The following is a 25,292-nucleotide window of genomic DNA, read 5'->3' on the forward strand; positions in this document are numbered from 1 at the left end:
AGGTCTGTTGTATCAAGATGAAGCAAGAGACCATCCTATGGTTTAGCAAAGAAAATTTAACTCTGAAAATGAAAAACCAGTAGTTAACAATCCACACAGTCATTGTGCATGTATGTCACAGGTTTATTGGCCTTTTCAGTTTTTTTCTTCTTTCAAAACTATGAACAAGAATCTTTGCCATTGAATTTTTTTTTTTTTTTTTTTTAGCATTTATGCCTCAAAGGTTTTGCCTTGAAGGTTCTCTTTCAGAAGTCTTTGATGGATAGAAAAACATTTTTCTCTGAGAACCTTGACATAATGGAACCACTGTGTGCTGTGAGCTGATTAAAGCATCGCTATAACTTTGCAGTATGACAGCATTTTAGAGTACCTGCATGCACCAGCAAGATTTAATTCCCTAGTGATCATGCAGAGAAAGGTAAAATGGCCTCAATTACTGAAACGCCTTCTCTATTTTTCTATCTGAGTTGTCTGTATATTGGCTTTGCTTTGACTCCTTGTCTCAGAAAAGGCCTTATATCAGTGTTATATCACTGTTGCCATTTAGGAACAGGACAGGTGCAACATTTTTTAAAAATCTTTTGCCACTTTTCAGTCCCACTTGGATTGTTCAGTGCTTTTAGACAAAGCACTTGTTGAACTACAGCTGTTCTAAGGCGACTCTTGCCCAAGGTCCGTCCTAACCAAGCCATGGCCAGTAGAACTCCCCCCATTGTTCTGCGACACTTGCACTTCAGCTGGCAGTTTGCCACGCTCTTTCACCCGGGAGACTAAGAGGAACAGTAAGAAGAATTTGTGTCCCCAGTGCAGTGAAAATGTTTCAGCATCCTGTTCTCTCCCTGTGCGAGCGCCAGCCATTAAGGTTCCTCTTCTTTTATCGGTTTGCCAGCGCAAGGCTCTCCACCGCGTCGCCTACTGTGCTGATGCCGCTTCTGCCGGAGCTCCTCTCTGAACTCGTAGCCGATGATGCCTTCGTGCTCCTCGCAGAGCCCGGCGTAGGCGTCTGCCAGCGCCCGGAAATGGCTGATGGAGAGCTCGAAGGGCCGGTGCGTGGGGTCCACGTCAGCACGGAGCAGCAGCTCGTGGGTCAGCTCAGGCCGCTGGGCCTCAGGGAAAAGCATCCTGCAGGAGGAAAGGCCGTCATGGCACTCACACCAATGACACCATGGACCAGCGTTAAGAATGAGGAAAGGTGTTTAATAAGGAGCGTGCCATCCTTGTATCACTCTGACACCCCCGTGAGTCCTAACCAGTGTTCTCTTGCATGGCTTCCTTTGTTCTACTTCTACGAATTCCCCAAGTAACTCTGACAGAGGAACAGGCGTGTAGCTCTACAGAAGGGACCGAACTAGACAAAAGCCATAAGCAACAAAGTACAGGAGAGTGGAGAGGTGAGGAGGTGAAAGGGTGTAGCAGGAAAGGCACGATGCACTTACTGGAGTCCTTTGTCGCAGTGCTTCCTACGGAACTGGAAGACGTTCCGGACCAATTTCTCCACCAGTTTAAATGGCTGCTGGATCTGGGGCTGAACGAGAGGAGTGAAGTGTACCACCCCCACGTCCACCTACATACGCATGCCATGGGAAACAGAAACAACATACAAATGCGTGAAGGAGTACATGAAGGGAGACGGTGTTCCAGGGAGACGTCACACCCAAAGTAAACCGCTACTCCCAGACACACAAAACCTGAGAGATGGACGGATAGAAGAAGCAGTGACAGGAAAGGAGGGGGATGACGCAGCATGTGATGCCAAGCCTGCTCCAGTTGCCACAGTAACACCTGTTTGAGGACCACGAAAACAAGCCTCTTCAGATATGAATACTAACTAAGCCTTACTAAGTTACTCTGCAGCTCGCCAAATCTTTAAACAGCTAATGACATATCCTTGATACAGACACAATTTGCAGCCTCTGGTTATTGTAATCCGACTGAAGGATGGAAATCACAGTGGGGTGTTGGGATTGGTGTGGAGTAGAGGTGTATGCTCTACTCCTGCGGGGGTCAGGGGGTGGGGGCGCGTCTGATGGCTGGCCTTTGCATCTCCCTTTCCCTGCTGCTTATCCAATCCCCCAGTCAGGGCTTAGCTGATATGACGAACTGTGGAAGTAATCGTGCCAGAGCTAGCAGAGCCCTGCTCCTCCTCACATCTCCCTCCCTTCCTCACTTGTCTCCTTCTTCCCCTGCTGAAGGACGCCTCTTTCTTTTTAAAAGAGCAAAAATAAATTAAAAAAAATAGTGCGTAAAGACACCGCCACGGCGCTCTCAGAAAAGCGGACAGCTGCTGAAGCCCGAGCTAAAGCGTCCCTGCCTGATCCAAGCAGGTGCCGTGGGAGGGCTGGGAGTGGGGTTCTCGCATGGAGCTTCAAAAGGAGTCTTGGTTTTGCCCAGAGCCCCTGGTGGCAGCGGGCGACCTACAGTGAAGGCGACTGGAGGGATACCCTCACTGAATGGAGAGCAGAGGGGTGGGTGGGGGGAGGCGCTCAGCCCCGTGTATTGTACTTCTGTTAGCCCTTCATGGTGGATAGATCCAAGGACTAAACGGACTAAAGGGAGTGCAAGTGCAACGCTCGGGCTGGAGGATACAGAAATGGTAACAGGAGGACGGCAGTGGATTACGCCACATACAGGTATGTCTTTAAAGTGTCTACTCCTGTCACTGTTTAGCACTGAACATGGAATTGTTGCTGTTCCAGTCTCTTTCTTGCTGTGGGGCTGGGAAAAGGGGCGGCGTATTGGGGATTTGGAGGGAGGGCTGAAACTTAATTAGTCCGAGGAGAGAAAGTTAAAAACAAAAAAAAAACAGCATCCTAATGGATTTGCTCCGGATTCTTCCGGGCGGCACTTGGCTTGGCTCTACACCAGCTCCGTGTGCTGTTCGTTTTTGCCTGAGCTGTTGGTACTGCAGTGAAGCAGGACATCCCGTTCCCAGCACCACAAAAAGCTGATCCCTCCTACTTATAATATCAATTAAGGACAAGGCTGTGGAACTGTGGCTGTGGAATGCCACCTCTGCTTCTGGGCATGCAAAGACTGACGCGTTACGCCGAGAATGATGGACAAGGTTAACTGTGACGGTGGCTATCGGAAGCCATCGACGCAGGGGAACTGCTTGGGCAGAAGGAGATGAGACATTAAGGAAATCAGTTTAGCCACTCGTCACTCAAAGGCGAGGCTGACGCTTTTTAAAATGCCCCCTTCTGCATTAGCCGTGCAAGCACGACACCTTATGGAGACGATTCCCCCTCACTCGCTGCAGAGTGGCAGTGGAAAAAGAATGCCTTTAATTTTGCTCTCTCCTGAAGTAATTAGGCCATTTATATTCTGCACCTTTTGATTTAGCAGGGCGGTTTTGGGAAGTCAACACTGCGACTGTATGGACAGCAGCCTTTCAGCCAGCCGGGCTGTCCCAGTCATTCTAGAGTGCGATTTATGGAACGGCAGCTACATGGCCTCACTCGGTAGCAATATATCCACCTCCTGCCATTAATCCTTTTCTGATAACCTCAACACATGGGGAACTTTCATCTTAAATCACCTTCTGTGCACCTGCTCCCCTCCCTTCCTGGCTGCCTTGAAGATGCAACCCCCCCCATGTCATGCTTCGTATTTAAGTGGAGATCTAGCACTGCAACCTGCAAGCGCCTTCTTAACCTTCCTAAAGCTTCCACGCTCTCTCCTCACGACACCCATTTATCCAGCCTGCTTTAAGGAGTGGGAAGGAACTTTAAGAATTTAAGCTGTACCTGTAATTTGTTGCGTCGGCTTCATCGTAGCATTAAGAAAGGGGGAAGCCAAGCAAATTCCAACTACTAATGATCTCCAGCTTCATTTTGCCCGGCAAAGTGTCTTATCAAATAAGTCTCTACATTCAATGTAATAATAAAAAACCTTGCTATTTCTTCAGATAATTCAATTAGATTTTTTCCCTCCTACGTAGACCTAGACACTTATGCAGACTCAGCAGCTGCTGTGCTCGTGTGCCGTGTGCATAAATTAAAGCACAGTGACCAGCAATGTTCACTTCCTTTGCTCTCAAAGTATATGCGATCTGAAGCAATAGCCCTGGGAAATCTCTGAAACAAGGCACACACTTACTCTGTGATAAATTACATATTGCCAGATATTTGTTGTTTATCAAACCATGCTGCAGTGCAATTACTAGCTTTTTATGGTCTCTGACATGCTAATCTGAAATATATTGATTTACAAGCTACCAGAAAGGTGATTGAGGTTTTTTGTTTGTTTTTCTTCACCAAACTGAATAATGGTTCTTTCATTGTTGTATTATAAATTATTTTGTTATTGGTGTTGTGGACTTCCAAATTACCCAGTTTTTTCTCTTTTGGCCGTGACTGAAACAATTCAACTAAAACACATTAAACTCTAATTAGCCACCTCCTCACAGGACATAGACAAACCTACGACGCTGCATTCTGCCCTAACTGCTCACCATAACTCTCAAAGTCCCATTACCCATTTTCACCTGAGCGTCAGTGCTCCACCCACAAGGGGGTGTGAACAGTAATTTCTTATTGTGAATGATCAAATGGTGGTGGCAACTCTTCAGGACTTTGGTCACCATTTCTCCTAATGTAACACCCAGGGAACAATGCAATATACGTCTGGGATATATGCAAACCAACAGGGCTCAAGAAAAACGGGGCTCTTGCATGGAGAGATGACTTAATCAAGAGGGCATGTTCCAAAGAGATGAACAATCACTTCAGTGGCTATGAGGCTGTACTGTAGTGGGAGGAGAACGGAGGAAGGTCTAGCATGTAGGCATGTGTCTGAGGCTGGGAGGAGGCGGGGGGGCTGCAGCTCTTTTGGAAGGCACATCCCACGCGCCACGATCAGCCCAAGGCATGGATGGGAAGCTAAAGTGCTGATTGTTCTCTGTATGTTTCAGCTCAGACGCTCGCCCCAAGTGAGGCTCTCCAGGATACGAGCCCTTGAAACGTGCAAGTGACAAGACGCGTGGAGATGGACAGGCAGGGAAACATTTTATAGTTTGCTCGAAAGGGAAAAACAAGCAGAAAGTCCTGTTATTTTTGAATACCTGTCATGAGAGGGAAGTACTTGACTGCACAATAAAGGCAAACAAGAAATCAAGGTGCTCAAGGCATTTTCACAACAGAATATTTAGTCTATTAACAATAGCACATTTAGTACAACCACAACATATAAAACAAGGCTATTTTGGCAGCTAGCTTAGCTATCCAATGACAACTTCAGGCACCACTCTCAAACATGAAGGGCTTTGGTGCAATCCTAAACAAACAAACAAAAAAAAACCAATCACATGGAAAAGTGAATGCAAATTGGACATAAAAATCTCTCATCTAGAGAAAGGACGATCCACGTGTCTGGTCAATCCTCAGTGAACACCAGGATCGTGATAAAATTGAGGCACCACACTTATAATAGCTTCCTGTACCTTCACACATCACCACCCCACACAGCTGCTCTCCCTGGGCACGTTAACAGCCTTTCCCCACGTAGTTGACGATTTAGCATAAGCACTTACACGCTCTTTGGTGACAAATACCACTAAAGAAACCCACACCTACACCATTTTTCATCCCTGCAACCCAGTGGGCCCCACAAACATGCCAACTGAAGGTCAGCATCACCAAATGTAGGAGTGTGGGCTGTTGCTAGGGTTTGTGTTCGCTTTCCTCTGTGTAAGTATTGATTGAGTGAAGGGGACTGCAATGAAAAAGAAAAAAAAAAAAAAAGCAATAAAGCTCCTGCTCCATTGGTCTAACAGACACCCGGTACATTCCCAGCTTGTTTGTGGTACCAGTAGCACACTGCTTTTACTGAAGGTAGAGCTAAATGTGTTCCATTTGTCGTGACACCATGTCCTTATAAAATAAGCCTGCTCCGTTTTATCCTTCTCTGCCCTCGTTGTCATTCATGAACCAAGGCCGAATAGCCACTCCCCTCCCTCTCCTCTACGTCCTCTGCAGAGGGGAGGGGAGGGAAGGGGGAGAGGAGGCTTTGGGGCAGCAGCAGGGAATGTACCCTCTTGTAAAGGGCATGCAGATGCTTCTGCTTTAGACACGGGTGAATAAGGTGCTGTACCGAGGCCAAAGGCAGGAATCACCTTGGAGACTAGAGGAAGAGGGAAGTCCTCTGACATGCCTAACACCTCAGACAGATGGTGGGACGAGAGATGAAGCATGCACTTTGTATAGTAATAATTTCACATAAAAACGCAACTGTAAGAACTCAAATCTTAAACTCGAATAAACACCAATCATCCTTCGCATTAAAAAAAAATCCCAGCATGCTGTGGGTACCATTAAAATGAAAAGCGCGGTCGTGTTTATAGGTTACTATTAAAGTAGAAACTGGACAGGGCGAAACAACTTTTTTTTTGTTTTGTTTTCAGTGTACTACTCTTGGAAGGATTACAAAAGCAAGACAGTCAATACGAAACCGCTGTATTGTCCGATTTCTGTATTTGCTTGTTAATGATAGCCAGCGAGATTTGCCTTTAGTAAATTCGCTTTGCTAATTCGCATAAACCATAAAAGCTTGGTTGTTATGCTAACGCTAGGTAGCTGCCAGAAAGGTTTTTATGCAGGTTACAACGGCATAAAACATAACGGCTCCCGATAAGTACTAAGTGGGCAGAGGTAAGTTAAGTCTAAAATCTACACCGCACCGCCTTGCAGAACAAAACGAATATGCCTGACAACAGCAAAAAAAGATCGACAACACAGGAGTCCGACGTTAGCTAGCTAAAAACAAGACTTTCTCCGCGAACTTGAGGCGAAGCCGTAAATGAAGGATCTGTCAGCTCAGGCTGCCGTGACGTAGCTTTGAAAACAGCCTCTTCCCAAAAGCACGGAGCCAGCATGTGCGGTCCATGCCCGGGACGGGCGCCTGGGCTGTTGCTAAGGAAATCAAGGCTTTGAATGGATCCGCGCGGTTAAATTGGCGCCCACCCTCACACACTGTTTTTGCTGTTTGTGTGTGTTTGCGTGTGTGTTTGTGTTCAGCGACCACGGCGAAGACCCTGACGCGTCACAGCGCGCTCTGCACCAACCGAGGTAAGGCTTTCTGCATTCCGCTCGCTCTCACGCCCGCGACACATACAACGGAGGGACGGTTCAGCATGTCGTAGGTGTTAAAACCACGGACATTAGCACGATGATCCTGCCATTATTGTCTCTAAAGCGAAGCGAAACGAAACGCGCGTCTGATCAGCTTAAATGGCAGGGAAAACGTCTACTGTAGGCACATGATTTGGTTTACCTGACTGTATGGCTCGCTGCTCTGCAGCTTTACTTTAAGCTTTTTCCCACCCAGTTGGGAACACTGCAGCTTTAAGTGTACATAGTGAAGCAGCGCAGATAGCATAAACTCAGCTCTCCTCTCCGTAACAGCTTCAGTTGCAGCCAGCATAATATAGACAGGAAGGAAAGGCACAGCACCATCAAGAATCAGGGTCTCCCTCTCCAGTAATCAGCAGGAACCAGCTCTCTCATCAGTCTGAACGCTGCCTTCCCTTTGTTCCTAGTGAAGGAAAAGTGTCTGCTGAAGGGAGGAGGAGACTCGCTCAGTTCTCTCTTTCTTACCTCAGGCAGGCACCGGTGCTGAGGAGGTTTTGCTGCCGAGAGCTGAGGCGGACTGAATGGTGAATGGTGTCTGGGAGGACGGACGCGGCAGGATGGCGTCCACGGGCACGCAGATCTTCGCCTTCGTGCTGGCACTGCTGGGCATCCTGGGCGCCACGGTGGCCACGCTGCTGCCCAACTGGAAGGTGAGCGCGGACGTGGGCTCCAACATCATCACAGCCATCTCGCAGATGCAGGGTCTGTGGATGGACTGCACCTGGTACAGCACGGGCATGTTTAGCTGCACACTCAAGTACTCGGTGCTGGCCCTGCCCGCCTACCTGCAGACGGCACGCACCACCATGGTGCTGTCGTGCGTGCTGGCGGCCCTGGGCCTGTGCCTGGCCTCGCTGGGCCTGAAGTGCACGCGCTGGGGCGGGGGACGCCGCGCCAAACGCCACGCGGCCCTGGCCGCTGGTGCCTGCTTCCTGGCTTCCGGCTTCCTCTGCCTCGTGCCCGCGTCCTGGTACACGAACGAGGTCATCGTCACCTTCTTGGACGCCAACGTGCCCGAGAGCAACAAGTTTGAGCCGGGCGGCGCCGTCTACGTGGCCTTCATCTCGGCGGGCTTCCTCTTCGTGGGCGGTGCCATCTTCTGCCTGTCGTGCTCGGGCAAGCGACACGGGCCACAGGACCTGGTCCTGCTGCCCCCGGACAAACTGCTCTTGCAGCAGCAGCAGCAGCAGCTGCTCCAGGCGCCGCCACCCCAGGACCCGCTCCAGCACCAGTACTGCTCCCTCTCGCCACTGGACAACAAGACTGGCTACAGCCTGCAGGACTACGTCTAGGCCAGGATTGCGCAGCGCGGTTGGGCCCGTGGGGTGGTGGTGGTGGTGGTGGTTGGGGGCGCCGACGGCTTGCCCCCTGCCCCTGGTGATTACCCCATAAAGGGGGGAGGAGGACAATAACTTCGACACACTCGCCCCTGCCCCCACCCCTCCTTTTCCAATCAGCAAGCACAAGCGGTCGAGGTATTCCCTAAAGCGGCATCTTGGAATGGACGTATGGTGAATACTGACACGCACTGTAAGAGCACTGCGACGGCAGCTCGGAGCACTGACCGAGATGGAGAGAGCAGACACTAAAACAAACGCAGCTATCCAACATCCAAGTAAATCATATTAGGAATTCCTTGGGGAGTGGATTAGCTATAAGGAATTTCTCTCTCTGCCCCTTCATCCCCCCCCCCCCCCATCATTTCCCCAAAGATTAGAAATTAAAAGCAATCATTTAGCTGCTAACAATCTTTTGCTAACCTCTGTTCAAAGTAAGTCGGCAATATGTCTCTTGGAGGCAATAGTATGGGAAAGCCAGTTTGCAAGGCTTTGTGGTTTTCTGGACCTGTCCATTTGAGAAATAGTAGACCTAATGAAATCTTGTCTTATTTTGGTAGCTGATAGAATGATTGATATTCTACCTAAGCATGCTGTCTGGAGCCTGTGCATAATGCAGTGGAATGCCTGGTAGAGACTTGAGTTGTAGCTACATTGCCTGTGCCTATATAAGAAAAAAAAAATCTAAATAACATTACACCACTGAGATTATTTTGGTAGAGAAACATGAGGAGAGGGAATAGGGGTTGCTGGGTCAGGTTTGAGAAACGCACACTCTGGTAGGCACATGGAGAATAGGACGTGATGCCTGTATGTGATGAGCAGACAACCCTGACGTTTTGCTGTTCAGTGCTTTCTCATTTCGTCCCACACAAAATCATACCGGCTGAGTGCATGCTGTTCGCTGTTCCATCACCCACACACAAAAGTATACACCCGCGCACATTTACACACACACACACACACACACACACACGTGTGCTTCTTACTCGCGTTGCTTCTCACTGCCATGGAAACAGAATCTGGCACCCAAATATGTCTGTATATATTGTCTGGGGGTCTGTGTTCTTCTGTTCATTGCTTGTGGAGGGCAGTGCGATTGCTGTCTCATAGAACAGGAAGCTGTACTGAGTCACTTTAGCCCAGCTGGGAACCAGTGTCTCCAACATCTGTCCCAGTTGTCCAGTCACCACTGCTTGGACATTACCAGCATGAATCATCTGCCAAGCATTTGGAATTCTACAAAAACAGAAATGTAGGCGCTCCTGCAGAAAACAGGAAGCGGTTTCTAGGCAGTGAGGCTGGCATCCTTGTTCCACGTAACAGCGGTGTGCTGTCTACTTTTTCATCAAACGGCACTCTTTGTTCCATTAGGGTTTGAGCCAGTCAATGTTCATGTCCAAATTCGTCAGCAGTGCATCTGCTGTCAGATCTCCACCTGCAGGAGATAGCGCCTCGTCTTAAGCCCCAGTGATGTCTCAGTGTCACCCCCTACCCCCGAGCCTCCTTTCCTTGTTGGCAGCATGCATATGGATGCTGCCAGGCAGTGAGAGAGAATAGTTGCATGTCGTGAGCAGGTTTGCTGATGCATATGCACAAAAACAAAAAGCCAACACAGAACTTTCGCAACCGCCCAACCTCCTCACGCATCGACATAGTGAGTGTGTGTGTGTGTGTGTGTGTGCTGGGTTCTGTGGTCCTGCTTCTCTGTGGCCCTGCTTCTCTGCTCTGCTGAGGGGAGGAATGCGCATCTCCCATGTTGTTCTGCTTTGGCAAAGCTGGCTTTGGCAGTGATGGATGTCACAGTGCATTCTTCCTCTCAGGCAGATTCCCACGGGCAAACAGATGGCTAGGCCCAGCCCTCCCCCTGCAGGCTGCCGTGGGCAAGATGAGTGGGCATGGCACTGCCCTTCTGGGGCGGATTATCCCACCCCTCAGCCCAGAGTGCCTGCGCCTGGACCATAATGACTGCCCGTGCACCACTAGTCCGTAATGCAATAAGTGCCCTCCTCGTGCCCTCCTGAACTCCCCTCACACTGCCATGGTTCAAGTGGGAGTGTGCCAAATCCGCCTCCATTTTTGCAAAAGCACGTCCGTGTATCATGTCCCACTTGTAGACGACTAAAGTTATGAAGGTTATTTGGTTGTTTGAAAGAAAATCGCTCTGTCCTGTCAGAAGAGATGAAAGTTTACGTCGCACTAACATTACTTTCAGGTTTTTCCTTTCTATTCCAAAGCAATCACTTCCCGATCATAAGCCATTTAGGTTTACCTCGACAGGCTTTAAAATGTCAGGATATTTAAAAAGCAAACAAACAAATAAAATGTCTTTCATGCTTTGGGATTCTGTTGCCATTAAAGTTCTGCAGAGCAGTATATAAAGCAGTTTGGCAGCTTATTTGAGTTTCCGTAATACTCTTTGTTTGTTTGAGAAAATATGCAGTTCTTGTCTCAGTTCTAACGCCCAGGCATGTTTATAGTGACTCTTCTTTATAAGAAGACAGCACATTTTATACCTTTACTTATGTAACCCCATTTTACTGCTCTTTTTTTGCGATACATGGCTAATAAGACAAACTGAAATTCAGATTAAATGTAAATAGAAAGATGTGTGTTAAAAGTATGCCCGTTGCTCTGGTAACGTATACCAGTTGAAACTAAAGCTGTCCAGTCCAGTCTTGTTCATTAGCACATTAAAATGTGAGCTTAAAGTGGCCTAATCAAAACAGAGTGGCCACAGTTCTGTTTGGTGACAAATTTAATGGCTCCCATTTGGATACATGCAGCTTATTTATTTTGTGGATGCTTCAGCACTTCCTAATTTTTGCAGAGAATTACGGTTCAAATGTTCCTCTACTGTTGTTTCAGTCTGCTTGTGCAAGTAGTTCTATTTTTATTAATAAAACTATTTTGTGGAAGCAACATGTTATGAAGCCCAAGTCTGATTTGATAAAATGGTCCATGTTGGGTAGGTTTTTGCTTCTAAAGGCACTATGCAATGCTGCCAAGAGCCTGTTTTTACTCTTTTGATCACTGAGGTTATGTTGTTTCTGTGCAGCATGAACTGTTATGTTGTTCATGCCCTGCATGTGTTGTGTCTGTATGTACATGTGCACTCACCCCTCCCTCCCTCCTGCTTTCTCCCCCTTCTCTCCAGTTACAGACCTAAAAAGGCTAAAAGCAGAGGAGTACACTAAAAGACACTGTACTGCATCAGGCCTCGCCTCGCCTGAATTTAGAAAGCCAGCCCTTCATTATGACACAGGCTCTCAACTCCTCCAGTGGAAACCCACTGCTGTCAATAGTCATGACATCAGTGAGCTGCTGCTGCAAAACAGAGGCACTGACGGGTTTTTTGTGGTGCCATCTTCATCGGTTCCCATTAATACCCTGGAACGACTGCACAACGGGTTCCGTGGGCTGGGGAGCAGCAGCAGGTTAGTCATCCAGGTTACAGCGGAGTGCAGCCAATCTGATAGCGCTCCACAGAGTGGAGACGGTGCCCAAATTGGCTCTCTCAGCACTGCGTCACACGGGCTGAGCACCCTGCGTCCTCCTCACAGGTCTGCCATCTCGGACCAACTGCTTTCAGCACGAGGAGCCCATAGGTATTTCCGGCAGGCTTGGCAAACTACTTTATAAACGGTCCCTTGGAATCTGTCTGTGTGTACAGATACCTGTGACCGACTCTTTGCACCTCCGAGGACTGACATCCGTTCGTGATCATCATGCTCAATTACATCTATATTTATGTGGAGTTTTTCCTCACGTCGATGTTTTTTCTGTGGTCCAAACATTTATTCAGCCCTGATTATTCAAGGGTGACTGTCCTGGTTATGAAACAAAAAAAAACCCTCACAAGGGAGAACTGTAATAAGATGAGTTCTATGTATTTAACCTACATTTGCTTCAAAGGGCTCTGTCCTATCCTCCAGTCATAACAGATTGTGGATCGGGAGTTATCCTTAGGGCTTCTTAGCATAGGCGCTAATTCTAGACACCCTCTGTGAGATTACATAAACTTCCGTTTGAGCTGCATCTGATTCTGTGCCACATAGCAGTGAGAATCATTTGTAATACACACTGGCACCCCGATACATGTTCATTACTCTACGTGCAAGTATGAAAAATGGTCTGTATTCCTTCTGTCGCCTTTATAAGTGTATGACTGATAGAACTGAGCAGTGCTATACTCTCACCATCCAGTCTCCATCAGCGGTAATGGTTGGCTATAATAATCTGCTGGGGACAGTCAGTTATAGCTCCACTATTGATCACCATGGTTAAAAGGTAGCGTTTTGCCCTTAATCAGACCATTCTTCGGTATAAGACATGGCTGATCTAATATGGCTGTTTGAAACACACACAGTGGAAAAATGACCTTGCCCTGATCAAGGCTCCCATGTCTCCCAGCTGCACCAAGCTTAGAGCATGGCTCACAGGAGCGGCGATACCGTCCTTGCCCGATGGGCTGTAAACTGCTGAGACAGGCAGGAAGGGTTGCAGAGACTAGAGAGCCCACAAGACAATAATGCTATCTGACGATTCACAGCTTTTAATACTTCAGACTGAACATCAGCTTCAACCAATTAATGTAATAAATAGAAGGGTGTCAGGGATATTTATAGTGTGCTTGCATGGCTGGCTCTTGTTCATAACGTTTTAGAAATGTGGTGATGTCAGTTGTGCACGTGCTATAAAAATGCACTCTGCTCGTTCTGAGCAAACAACTGTTCTAGAGGCTTAGCCAAATAAGCTTTTCTGTTTCCCACTGCTAGAACTTCCATAACGAGAACACAATATGGGAGGTGTTGCAGCATAACACAACAATGCAGAGACAGAGCCATCTGCTCTGAATTCAAAGTATGTGTCATTTTTAACCAAGTAACAATAATAATATGCACTGATTACTACAAGCTACACACTAAAAGCTTGCATTGATTTTGATGCTGCTACACACTGTGTGGTCAGTGTGGTAGCTGGGAATGGCAGCATGGTTCAGATATAGCCCTCCCCACAATCATTGGCACCCCTGCTAAAGATGAGAAAAAGGGTCATAAATTCACCTTTTGGTGAATTAGCTTAGGTTTACACACAAAAAAATAGAAAAATCCAACATTTAATTGAAGTAAATTGCTTATCTTTATATTAATCAAGAAATAATTTTTTTAAACAAAACCACATATGCCACAATTATTGGCACCACTAGAAATACTCAAAATGTAACTGAAGCAAAATGTAACTGAAGCATTTTTGCCACTTATAATTTTACTTTTTTTAATGTCAATATTCCCAAGAATCACCACTGCAGAGTTATGGAATAAGTAGCGTCTTGGGGTCACCATGTCTCCATCAGAACAGATCATTTGGAAGACATATCTGGAAATAGTCTTTCCTGTCATTAAACCACAATCAAAGCACCTGGAGTTAGCTAAATGCTACTGGGACTTTGAGTGGAACCATGTTCTATGCTCAGATTAAATTAAAAGTTGAGCTTTTTGGCTACAACCACTCGTTAGGTTTGTTGGAAAAATAAGAATGACTACACTGAAAAGAACCTGATGCCCACTGAGGACAGTGGAGGATCTGTGATAATGGGGGGGGCTCTTCTTTCTCCAAAGGTCTTGGGAAACTCATTAGGGTACATGGCATGATGGACTCCAACAAATACCAGAAAATTTTAAATAGACATCTGTCTGCCTCTGCCAAGAAGCTAAAAATGGGCTCTAGCATCAGAACAATGATCCAAAACACATGGCCATCTCAGTCCCCTGATCTAAATCCCACATCGTACCTGTAGAGTGAGCTGAAGAGAATCGTGCACAAGACAGGATCTAGGAATGTTTGCAAAATCACTAGACCTCAACCTAGATGTTCTAAGTAAAAGATGTTAGAAGAGAAAGTGCTGTTTTATTGGCAAAAAGAGGCCATACAAAGTAATAAATGACACATGGTTTTGTTAAAGGCTTTTTCTCAGAATAAATTTACTTCAATTAAAGGTTTAATTTAATGTGTATGATTAAGATAACTCACCAAAGGTTTTTTTTTTTAAACTTATCTTTACCAGGGATGCCAAAACTTGTGGAGGGGACTGTACATGCCAGTCTATTTCATATGAAGCAGTCCCATGCTGAAGCACCATTTCTGAGCCCTTTTATTTGTTTGTGCCCAGATGCATTATGTCCACAGTACAGTTCTCCAGAATCCAGGCAACATCAAGAAACCGATTCTGCATTCACAGAGCCTGCGCAATTTGTCAACTGATTACTAAATAATGAATCAATTTAAAAAATAATTCATTATTTCAACAACCTTGCACTTTAACATACTCTTGTTCTAAACAATTCATTTTAAGTTGACAAAATGAAGTAAACTAGTTTAAAGCTGTAATTCAGCGCCATGGTTTCCAAATTACTAATGAGAAGGGGCCAATAGGAGTTTAAAGGAGTATTTTTAGATTTAACCTTGGGACTATGATATACTGAGAGAATGGTGCCACAGGTTTTCAGAGACATTGGAATAACTTTCATATACTCCAGATACCTCATTGACCCCATTTATTTGAATGGAACCCCTCTGATACCAAAACTGACCCCATTTATCAAGGACCAGGTTTGTAATTCACTGGCCAGTTCTGCAGTTCAGTTATTGTTCTGATTATATTTTTCTTTTCTTTTAGTACTCATTATGGTACTTGTACAAATGTAAATGAAATTTCCTATATTTTACAGAAAAGTTTAAAAAAGTATATCTTAAAATGCTAAATCTGGAGCTCTAGCCTTACATTATAGTGATTTTATCTGGAATTAGGCACATGAGATTTAAAGTTTAATATGCAATGTTATGCAAATTGCTGAATCTGTATGGATTTGGTTCTACTCTTCTGATTAGAGGCTGTGGCAGGGGGCAAGGGGGTGGTCTACCTAAATCAGGCATTACTCAGCACACCCAGACAACCATCTGTTTGAGATACTCTTCACACTTCTGCCAGATCAATCACTGTCATTAATCTGGCCACTTTCCATTGCGTGCATGTGCGTGTGTGTGTGTATGGTGATGACTCTGCAGCAGCAGCAGCAGTTCTGCTCACACCCTGCCTTTCTTTACATGCTCAGCAGGTCAGCGAGAGCAAAAGCCCTTCACTAACTCTGAAGCTCTACTGCACAACCTTTGAGGCAGAGGAGTGAACTGCGTTAAGGACTGTCCAATTTAGCAAAGGCGAACAAGTGACACACATCAATCTCGCTCAGACAGGCATATTTTAAAGATCTAAGTAATGAAATTATTTAAAATCAGTTCTTACTACAGAATGACAAAGGTGATTGATTAATTAGGCCCAGGCGTCCTGTACCTGACAAGGATTGGTGAAAAAGGTGATTCTTATCCTGATTGGGCACCGGTCCAGAGTCAAGTTCACCTTACTGTTACCTGCTGATGGATTATTAAAGAAGTCACCTTGTTTTTCATCCCAAAGATAAAAAATTAGCAGTCATCAGCAGTCACTGTATATGTTACATCTGCGGTTAAAGCCACGTGACTGGTAGCTAGGCGGGGACTCTGAGTGTGACAGAGGGCACCAAAGAATAGCGGGAGACCTAAGGCACACGAGTCCCAGTGCCTCACACTGGACGCCGGCCTAGAAGGACGTCCACCGTCACTCACTGTGACAGAACAGGGAGACTCTCAGTGGCGAAACAAGACTGCCAGACATAAAGCAAGCCACATTAAAAACACTCCTAGTAACGTCAATATCAGTTAATGCCCATGAATATAAATAGACCTGCGTCAGTCTGATCTCAAAAATTAATGCCGATTCCCTTTGACCTTCTAAAAGGGCTGAACAAGAAATTAAGCTTTTTGACTATAATAACTCATGAAATGCATAACATGCAATGCCATGGAATGCCATTCAGAGTAATTGTACCACAGCCCTTAATCCAGGAAGAAAGCATGACAGGAGATTGTGTATAATGCACACTGTTAGGAAACTAAGGCCTGGCACAGATTTTCTCCGAACCCCCTCAACACATTCTTTCCGTGCTGCACAGCACCATGGGGTCTTTGTCCCAATCCACACCTGCCTATTTCTGGCTAAAACAACACTATACCACAATAGCACAAGTGGTTACATGCTGTAATTTGCCATGGGGAGGATAATGATACAGAAATGATTCACCTTTGTGAATTACAGAGTATAAAGAAACAATTAATCCACTCAAAGATGATACGATCTGCCTAATGAGGACCACTGGGGTGCGGCAAACAGTCATATTACAAATACTGTTACTGATTGTCCATCCATTTCAGGACAAAATCAGCCACACAAGCACAGCCTAACTTTTCTGCAACAAACACATTGCGGCAAACGTCTGAGAGAGCCAATTTAATATCAGAGAGCCCCAGGTCAATATCAGAGAGTCAAGTCAATATCAGAGAAAATTCTGGGCACTTTAAGAAGAGTGAAACTAGAACACGCTTGGATCTAAAAGCGGTGTTCCGTCTCAGTAAAACAGTTGCGTGCTGTCTGCTAGACCATTTTGGATCAGGATACAATACTGACACTGCAGACCCATGTGATTTGCTATGTCCATGCATAGCACAAAGCAATAAAATAAAAGTATGCTTTCTGTGAGATGGCGCTGGCTTCTCTCATACGAAACAACTAGGCAACTGGATGATGCCTTTTCATCCTCTATACTGCACGTCTATATCTAGCTCAGAGCGAGGCAACTGTTATGATGCGTTACGTAAAATGTATGAGCATCAAACCTGCGTGCATCTTATTCATACTTCAAAGCATTCTGAAAGCGTTCATCGTGTGTTTAATGAGGAATGTGATCAAGCTTCATTTAAGGGCAACCGACTGGAGAATTAAGCTTCGTGTTTGTGAAGATTTTTTTCTGTCCGTCAAATTGGCCAATTGTTTTTTTCTACGTTATGCCTTCCCTTGCTGAACAAAACAACAAAAAAAACCCCACCATAAACCAAAGAAATGGACCAATGCATATTACTACTAAACATTTCTGAACATGTTTCAACAACATACTACACATCTTAATCTTTCAAAATGTGCTAATTGAGAGATCAAAAACATGTAATGTGTGCATTGTAATTACAGATTTGTAACAGCTCAGGTCTACACTGCCAAGCAAATCCACACTAGCCGCCGTTTGTTCACATGCAGCGAAAAACCTAGCGGGTGATAAAATAATCATCGGAGCTGTTACATCTAAGAGAATACACAACTCGTCCTGCTTGCGTTCTCTTCATCTCTCCATTTCCCATGCACTCTGCTCAGATTAAATATTTACAAATGAGGGCACTGTTTGAGCGCGAGCGATTCCACTTTCAGGGAACTCCTCTTACCCACAAGCCCTTGGATGTTCCCCAACAAACCACTCTGGTTATGCGAGGGCATGAGAGCCTCCCACAAATCAGATATACCAGCTTGTAATTCTAAATGCAACAATACAGGCGTGACTCTTATTACCATGTCACATGAGAGAGCTGCATGCCAACTGCCCTGCAGGTATCATTATGCACAATGCGTGTCACCGGTCCTGATGTCACACCTCAGATATCTGACTCAACACAGCGCTAATGAGGCACCGCCCATAAATGAACATGTGACGGGGGGAGGGGACAGGATGAAAGACAAAGAAAGACAGGATGAGAGACAAGAAAGAAAAAGACTCACATCTGGCTTGGGGACGAAGGCCTGTCCAGGGATCGTGAAGCAGTTCTTGACTGTGCTGAGATACTGAGCCATGACGGAGATGCGGCTGCGCTGTCTGCTGCCGGTGCTGGCTGTTAACCGCTGTAACAGAGGGGCAAAGAATCACTTTCACTCTATGGATGAAAGGCAGAAACCACAGATGGCTTGAACACCCATCACTTACACATGCCTTACAGGGAGGAAGGTAAATTATGCATTAATGAATAATTCACAGCAAATTAAGCTTCTTGATGGTTTGTAGTAACCAAAGTTCTAAGTTTATTTGTCATGTACATAGTCATATATGGTATAACTGGCAGCGAAATGCTTTTTGTGACGGCTCTGCCCGTGGTCGAGGAGAGAGAGTGTGTTGAACCTTGCCAATTTACGGGAAAAAAATGGGTGTGCTTTTGATACTAATGGTCCAAATTTGTAGACCAAAAGGGAGAAAGGTCAACAATGCAGCCTTTTGCTGCATGGCAGGACATTTAAGCTGCATCGTTAACAGGAGACTCTACGATGCAAAGCTTCCCAGTCTTGAGGTTGGCGTCGCTAAAGTGAGGCGAGCGCATTGCTCCTGCTCTCACCTCTGCCACCTCTTTCTGGAAGGTGAGCGTGAGTCTTGTGCGTCCGAACGCGAAGGGGCCAGTTCTGCTGGCCATCTGCTCGAGCCATTTAATGATGAGCGGAGTGGAGACGCTGAAGGGAAGGTTTCCGATGACGTGCAGATTGGGAGGCTCTGACAGCATGCAAAATACGAGAACTTCAACAGGACATTTCACCAACTCACCAAGTTACGATCTGAGGGCTTATGAACAGGAGAAAAAAAGTCATCTGTGTAAAAAGCTGTGAAGGGAAAAAAGCTTAAAGAAGTAGTTTAATCAAAAATATCAATGCTGCCAACGACGAATAGCCACAAATTAGCATTATGCAAATCGCACTACATGGTGGTTACTAGCTTCTGTTCATTGTTTGCCACTATGTTTGGTTCACTTATTTCTTTAAGGAAAACATCAAGACATGCTCATTGTTGAGACTTTTCCCCCTGCAGTGAGATGGTAATTATGCTTAGAGCCTTGCATTTATGCTTACATCACCATTCAACCATGCAAACAGTAAAGTGTACCAAGATGTAAATGAAGCAACTCTTACCATCCTCCCATGTCTTTCCTATGTGAGCTGGGAAACCTCCTTCCATTCTATACTTCAGAATATCACCATGGACTATCCTGACCTTGCCTGGTGCAGCTTCAGATAAGAGCTGCTCCAACACACAATACAGGAGAACTTCAGCGTTTACATATGTATCAGCTATAACTAACTAACCAGACACTGGTCATACCACATCATATTGTCATGTACTATATATGGTTATCTGCCAACCTGTAACCCAGGTATGAAGCGTGTGTCCTTCTCCACAACCAATAAATCAGCTACTCCAGCTCTGAGGATGGACCTTGTAAGACCACCAGGCCCAGGACCAACCTCACACACAGTTGAATTCCTCAAGTTCCCTGCCTGACGGATTATTTTATCTGCAACACCACATACATTATGGCATTGTACCTCCATAATCGATCAATATCCATTTATGCAGCAGGTGGCATTTCACAGTGCAGTACTCCAGGCTGTCTCACCTGTTAGTCGCATGTCGAGGAGGAAATTCTGAGAGAGCTGCTTCTGCGCTCTCAGGTTATACAGCTTTATGATTTCCCCTATGGTGGGGAGAGGAGGCAGGCGAAAAGAAGCCAGTTTCCCAGACCCCGCCATTCCCTAGACAAGACACTGTGACAGAGTGGATTGCTTTAATATTCTAAAGTGGTCATAAATGCAATTTGTGCAGCAAAAAACAATTTTAGTCCACTACTAAAACATTTTATCCCAGTCAGAAAACTTCCCCCACATTTACAGAGCATTATACGATTATATGAGCAAACATAGCAGACTTATTGCATTTAACAAATATATATTCGAGTTCATTTCTGATAAGAGCCGTTTTTGTAAACAAAAATATGTTATAGCTCATTGTACTAAAATACGGTCGGATGCGTCACCTTGTGGTTGCAAAAATAAACTACAATTCTGAAATGGCAGACTACTAGTATCTACCGCTAGCTACTATTTTAGTGGGGTGTTCTCATAACACTTCGTAAACCACACGCCAAAAGTTCGTTAATGAAACAAAAATAATTCAGCTAAATAATTAATAAAATAATAAACGCTGTAGTTTTTCAACTGCCCATAACTGCCGTTTGTTGTAGCAACAAAAACATTTACATTTACATTTATGGCATTTAGCAGACGCTCTTATCCAGAGCCACTTACAAAGTGCTTTGTCATTTACTCATAGAATATATCCAAGTACAGTACAGTAGGTTAGTATCAGACATACCAATGAACTAGAATACTGTAGAATACAGGGATGAATTCTGATACCTAGAAGTGGAAAATACATAAGGTCTATCTTAAACAATGGAGGAGGTTATTAAAGGAGGTTGTCAGCTCTTTCTTATGAAGAATAAAAATCTCTGAAAAACACAACTGGCATGTTATGCGTTTATTTACCAAGAATCAGCGCCACATTACCACAGGACATAAGGCAGCAGGCTAGGCTAATCAGCCTGCTAGCAAGCTAGGCAAGTTACTACGAAAATGTGCGTCTGTGAACGTTTATACGTGCTTGACGTCTTAATGTTTTACTCTGCAGCCGAACCGATAAGCGCACACACGTTTATCAAAAGAACATTAGATGACTGAGCTGATGTACAGTGTAACACGTTGTCCTCACCAGTGCCGTGATCTGCTCTTCCTGTTGTAAAGGTTTAACTCAAAAATGGCGATATTTCCGTCCAATGAAATAGCTAGTATTACCGAAGCAACCAATCAAAATGCTGGGCGGGGCTTCCTTTGCCCTTGAACACTATGTCCTGTGGGCTAAATGGGGGCATGACAGCCAGTGCGGGTCGAAACCGTCGTAAGAACGATCGTTTATTAATAATGAATGCATCTAGCGCCGGGCGGATTACTTACAAATCATGTTTAAATGACATTAACTACTATTGTAATATTTTGCATTACATAAAAACTGTTGTCTAACTATAGATTTTGAGTTACTTCTAGTTACGTAGCCCGATTTAGGCTATTTCACATTTCATAATGCAGACTTTTAACCCTTTTTATGTAGCATTTCTAAATTACGAGATATTTAGATTAAGTCGAATTATTGCATTAATGTATGCAAACGAGTTGTATTTGCATAACTCTAAAATTAATAACCCCCTAAGAGTGCAAATGCTCAAAACACAGATACAACCTGGAGTGTCATTCGTGTGCAACTGTTTGGTACACCAGAGTGGATGTCTCTAGCTAGGTATACCAGAGTGGCCGTCTCTCTAGCTAGGTACACCAGAGTGGATGTTTCTCTAACTAGGCTTTGATGTTTGTCTATACGTTATTTAATCAGGATCGACACAGGCTGAAAGAATAATAATTATATATATATATATATATATATATATATATATATATATATATATATATATATATATATATATATATATATATATATATATATATATATAAACAATACAATTGAATTGAACTTTAATTATTCCATCAGTGGCGTTCTTGGATTTATTCCAAGTCAGTGTCTACTTACCCGGTGGCCTGATGGTCTATAAAGTACACACCAACTGGTCCACTAATATACCAGTCAGACTCCCGCAGCAAACATTTAAAGGAATAATTCAGTACTTCACTTAACACTTTAATTTGCCTTAAACATAGCTACAGAATCTGTGGGAGCCAGTGGACTAATTTAGAAAATACTAACTGCCCTTCTTTTACCCTTCATTAATTAATCAAATGGTCATTACTGTGGCTCAAGCATTCCTTTAAATCAGAAGTGTGTGTAAATTGCCTCTTGTTTTCAGACATTTGTCAGCACATCAATTGTTTGGAATGGTGTTTACTGCAACACTTTGGAAGCATAGCTTGACATAATGCTAATAATATAATATAAATTCAGTTGCTGTGTTTGGCGCAGTATGATAGCAGAGTGAGCTGAACCTTGTTCATGCCTCTGGCTGGTGGGCCTGACTGTACATGTGAAACTCTAGTAACTCTAGTGTTAATTAAATGTGCACATTGCAGTATTGAGCTTTTATAGCCAGCTTCACAAAGTACACATCAGTGGCGGCGTGTTACATTTTTTTCCATCTTTTATCCCATTTGAGATTAACATCAGCTTCCCTTTATGTTGTGATGATACGTCATGAAACAGGGACCAGTAGAAATGGTTAAATGGTACAGAATGATTTGGAATTAAATTTCATAGGTCGACTGGCAGATGTTGAGAACAAAAAAGTGAATCATTATTAAAAATGATAAATGAGCATTACCTCAGTATGTATATTGTAGCATTTTATGGTTAATGCAAGAAGCAGACACTTCACTCATATGTGCTCTAGTATTAGAAAATGGAAATATGCATCTATGCCTGCCTTTAAAAATCAGCAACAATCACCACAACACATCTATTCTGAATATAGGATCAACATTTATCTATTCACTGAGATATATCACACATTTGTAAAATGAATAAACTATTATTTTTTAAAAATTTGAGTCTAATTAAAATTTCATTTATATGGCCCAGTTTGTCCTCATGAAGGTGGTGACTACGTTGTTTACAGCATGAAAACATTCTGGATTTATTGTTAAAGTCTTACCTAGTAAATTGCTTAAAGAATCAGGACCCCACAGTCACACATGCTGTATAGTGATGAAAGGGTCATCTTATCAGAGGTTCTTAATGCTAAAATGGAAATCTGTTCCTCTTGTGCACTGAATGAGTTGTGCTTGCATATCCTTTGGTTTGACCTTGAAAAGCTTGGGCCTTCTCAAAGCACAATGCAAATACTGCTGTCATGACAACAAGAGATTACATACTTTGAAGGGATATCCTTGCATCTGTTGTATTCTTGGCTTAGGTAAAAGGTGACCTTTCTGTGAGTTCACTCTGCTAGAGAGCCCAATATACAATTATGCACGCATGTGTTTGGAACTCCCATTGTATTCTGAATATGTTAGAGCAATCTCAGTATTGAGAAAAGCATACATATAAACAGCCTACAACTATTTTTATCTGCATATACCTCATAATCAATACTCAGGGGGAGGAACTGGGAACAACCAGAACAATAAGAATTATGTTGTTCCTTTATCCATTAATTAAAATTAATGTTAGTGTCAAAACAAACACTATATGAGCGGAAACCATACACTCCACTGTTGTATTAAAATTATTTTCAGCATATTGTTAAGTCTCTAAACTTCAATATTAGCAGAATTGCTCTACACGTGGAAAATGGCAGGACTGGAAGAAATATATGACAGGGTTTGTGCTTGAGTCATATATGCGAATGATTGCATAGCATCTGGTACTGTGCCAAGAGCCTTCACAATAGCAAGGGTCCAACCTGTACTGAACACGCCCTTACTTTTTGATACCTCAGATATCCTCAACTATCTTTCTAAAACTCTTTAACATGCTGTTTACAATCAACTGTAATCAATCACATTCTTATGCAGAATGAACTACAAGATCATAAACAGTATGAGTTTAAAACATACACTCCACAGAAACATCACTGCTAGATCAGCTGAGCTTTCATCAGTCCTGATTGTTCTTGATTTCTCATCATGGTCAATCACAAGATCTTCTTATCTTTCCTCACAAGTCTTGCTATTAGTTCACAACATGTCATTGTTATACTTCATATTTAGAGGGATATGATTCAAATTAGGTGATATGGAGGGGCTCCACATCTGTTCTATGCTCCATACTGGTGTTCCACAAGGCTCAATGTTTGGTCCTCTCCTGTTCTTCCTCTAACTTGCTCTCTTAGTTAGGTCATATGCTCACACACATTCTCATACGACTGCTATCTCACCATTCCTAGCAGACATCTCTATATGGATGGAAGCTCATCACTTTAATCCTATTTTGGCTTCATGGTCTGTCACCTAGGTCCCAACAGTGCTATATTCACCCCTGCATGTACCTAACACAGCGTTCTTGAGCTAGACTCTGAAGTTTCAAAACTTTTAGCTAAATTGTAAGCAAAAATATGAACATATAAAATATTAAAAGGTAACAGACTAAAAACAAGTTACAGTTGGATCCAATAAAGTTGCAATTCCCCAAACATTAACCTGCTGCATTAGGCCTTATCCAGAGCAACTTATAAACATCGGTACCAGTCTTCCTGGGATTTGAAACCATGACCTTGATGTCAGTACTAGTGTACCTGGGATTTGAAACATAACTTTGATGTTGAATTTTACCTGCACATGCCACAAATCAGGAATGATATGCATTTCACTTCACTTTGATCTAAAATTGGGATTGTCAAAGTACTATATAAAATGTCACAATGAGATACACAATAATAATAAACAAATATAAATAAATGACATATTAAAGATGACAGAGTCCCATCAATTCTTTTTTATTACCTATGATATGATACTTCCTACTATATGTCCTTCAAACAAACAAACAAACAAACAAACAAACAAACAAAACCCTCTCTGGTTTTGGTTGTTCCTAAAAAAAAAAAAAACACGTGGTGATGCAAAGACTTCCTACTCACTACATTTCATCCACTTGCAGTGTCCTGCTCACTTGCAGAGATACATAGATGGAAAAATCTGCCTTGTTCTTCACCATTTCATTGTTCTAAAAGCTTTACAGTAACAGTCGGCCTGACTGGGCAAGCTAAACTGCTCTAGACTAAATTAAATGAATGTGACATCAAAAATATGACAAATTCAAAAACAGCTGTGCCTGCAACTCACTTTCAATTTAAGGACTGTATAATTTAAAATTGTAATGGTGTTTACATAATAAATATGTTTCTCATTAAAAAAAAAAGAAAAGAAAAGAAAAATCCAAAATGTTTTCCATGACATGGATCTTTTAATTATATCATTTATTATTATGTTATGTCTGTTGTTCCATGTCCATTATTCTGTGACGTTTTAAAATGTATTTAGCTAGCTAAGTTAGCAGTTACACACAAAATGGATAAAATTGTCAACTCTCTATTG

At 43.7% G+C, this 25,292-nt stretch overlaps 2 protein-coding genes and 1 long non-coding RNA gene across 8 annotated transcripts in view; 2 read left to right on the forward strand and 1 right to left on the reverse strand.

Annotated features, from left to right (window-relative positions):
* Positions 1-102: 102 nt before the first annotated feature.
* Positions 103-21,031, reverse strand: tfb1m (transcription factor B1, mitochondrial). 4 transcript variants are annotated; one of them, XM_081722252.1, is made up of 9 exons: positions 20,968-21,000; positions 20,572-20,615; positions 19,817-19,964; positions 19,563-19,714; positions 19,332-19,440; positions 18,767-18,918; positions 18,162-18,281; positions 1,437-1,564; positions 103-1,122 (listed from the first exon to the last, which is right to left on the reverse strand). In XM_081722252.1, exons 3-9 carry the CDS (start codon positions 19,947-19,949, stop codon positions 858-860), a joined length of 1,059 nt encoding a protein of 352 aa, XP_081578378.1. In that variant the 5' UTR covers positions 19,950-19,964; positions 20,572-20,615; positions 20,968-21,000; the 3' UTR covers positions 103-857. The 4 variants fall into 4 exon arrangements, with proteins under 4 accessions (XP_081578378.1, XP_026857284.2, XP_026857285.2 ...); XM_027001483.3 differs by having other exon boundaries at positions 20,745-20,998; XM_027001484.3 differs by lacking the exon at positions 20,572-20,615 and having other exon boundaries at positions 20,968-21,031.
* On the forward strand, positions 2,017-8,973 carry LOC113572157 (claudin-20). Of its 3 annotated transcripts, none has more exons than XM_081722255.1 (3): positions 2,017-2,630; positions 7,014-7,064; positions 7,598-8,949. In XM_081722255.1, the coding sequence occupies exon 3, from the start codon at positions 7,649-7,651 to the stop codon at positions 8,417-8,419; it is 771 nt and encodes a 256-aa protein (XP_081578381.1). In that variant the 5' UTR covers positions 2,017-2,630; positions 7,014-7,064; positions 7,598-7,648; the 3' UTR covers positions 8,420-8,949. The 3 variants fall into 3 exon arrangements, with proteins under 3 accessions (XP_081578381.1, XP_081578382.1, XP_081578380.1); XM_081722256.1 differs by lacking the exon at positions 2,017-2,630 and adding an exon at positions 3,682-6,647 and having other exon boundaries at positions 7,598-8,973; XM_081722254.1 differs by lacking the exon at positions 2,017-2,630 and having other exon boundaries at positions 3,682-7,064; positions 7,598-8,973.
* LOC145659484 (uncharacterized) overlaps positions 18,247-25,292 on the forward strand; it is a 35,054-nt gene continuing 28,008 nt past the window's right edge. Inside the window, exon 1 of the long non-coding RNA XR_014125707.1 lies at positions 18,247-18,384. This is a non-coding gene — a long non-coding RNA (uncharacterized LOC145659484). The remainder of the gene's footprint in view (positions 18,385-25,292) is intronic.

This window comes from Electrophorus electricus, chromosome 10 (genome assembly GCF_041902795.1).
Source record: "Electrophorus electricus isolate QZ-2024a chromosome 10, ASM4190279v1, whole genome shotgun sequence".
NCBI classification, from domain to species: Eukaryota; Metazoa; Chordata; class Actinopteri; order Gymnotiformes; family Gymnotidae; genus Electrophorus; species Electrophorus electricus.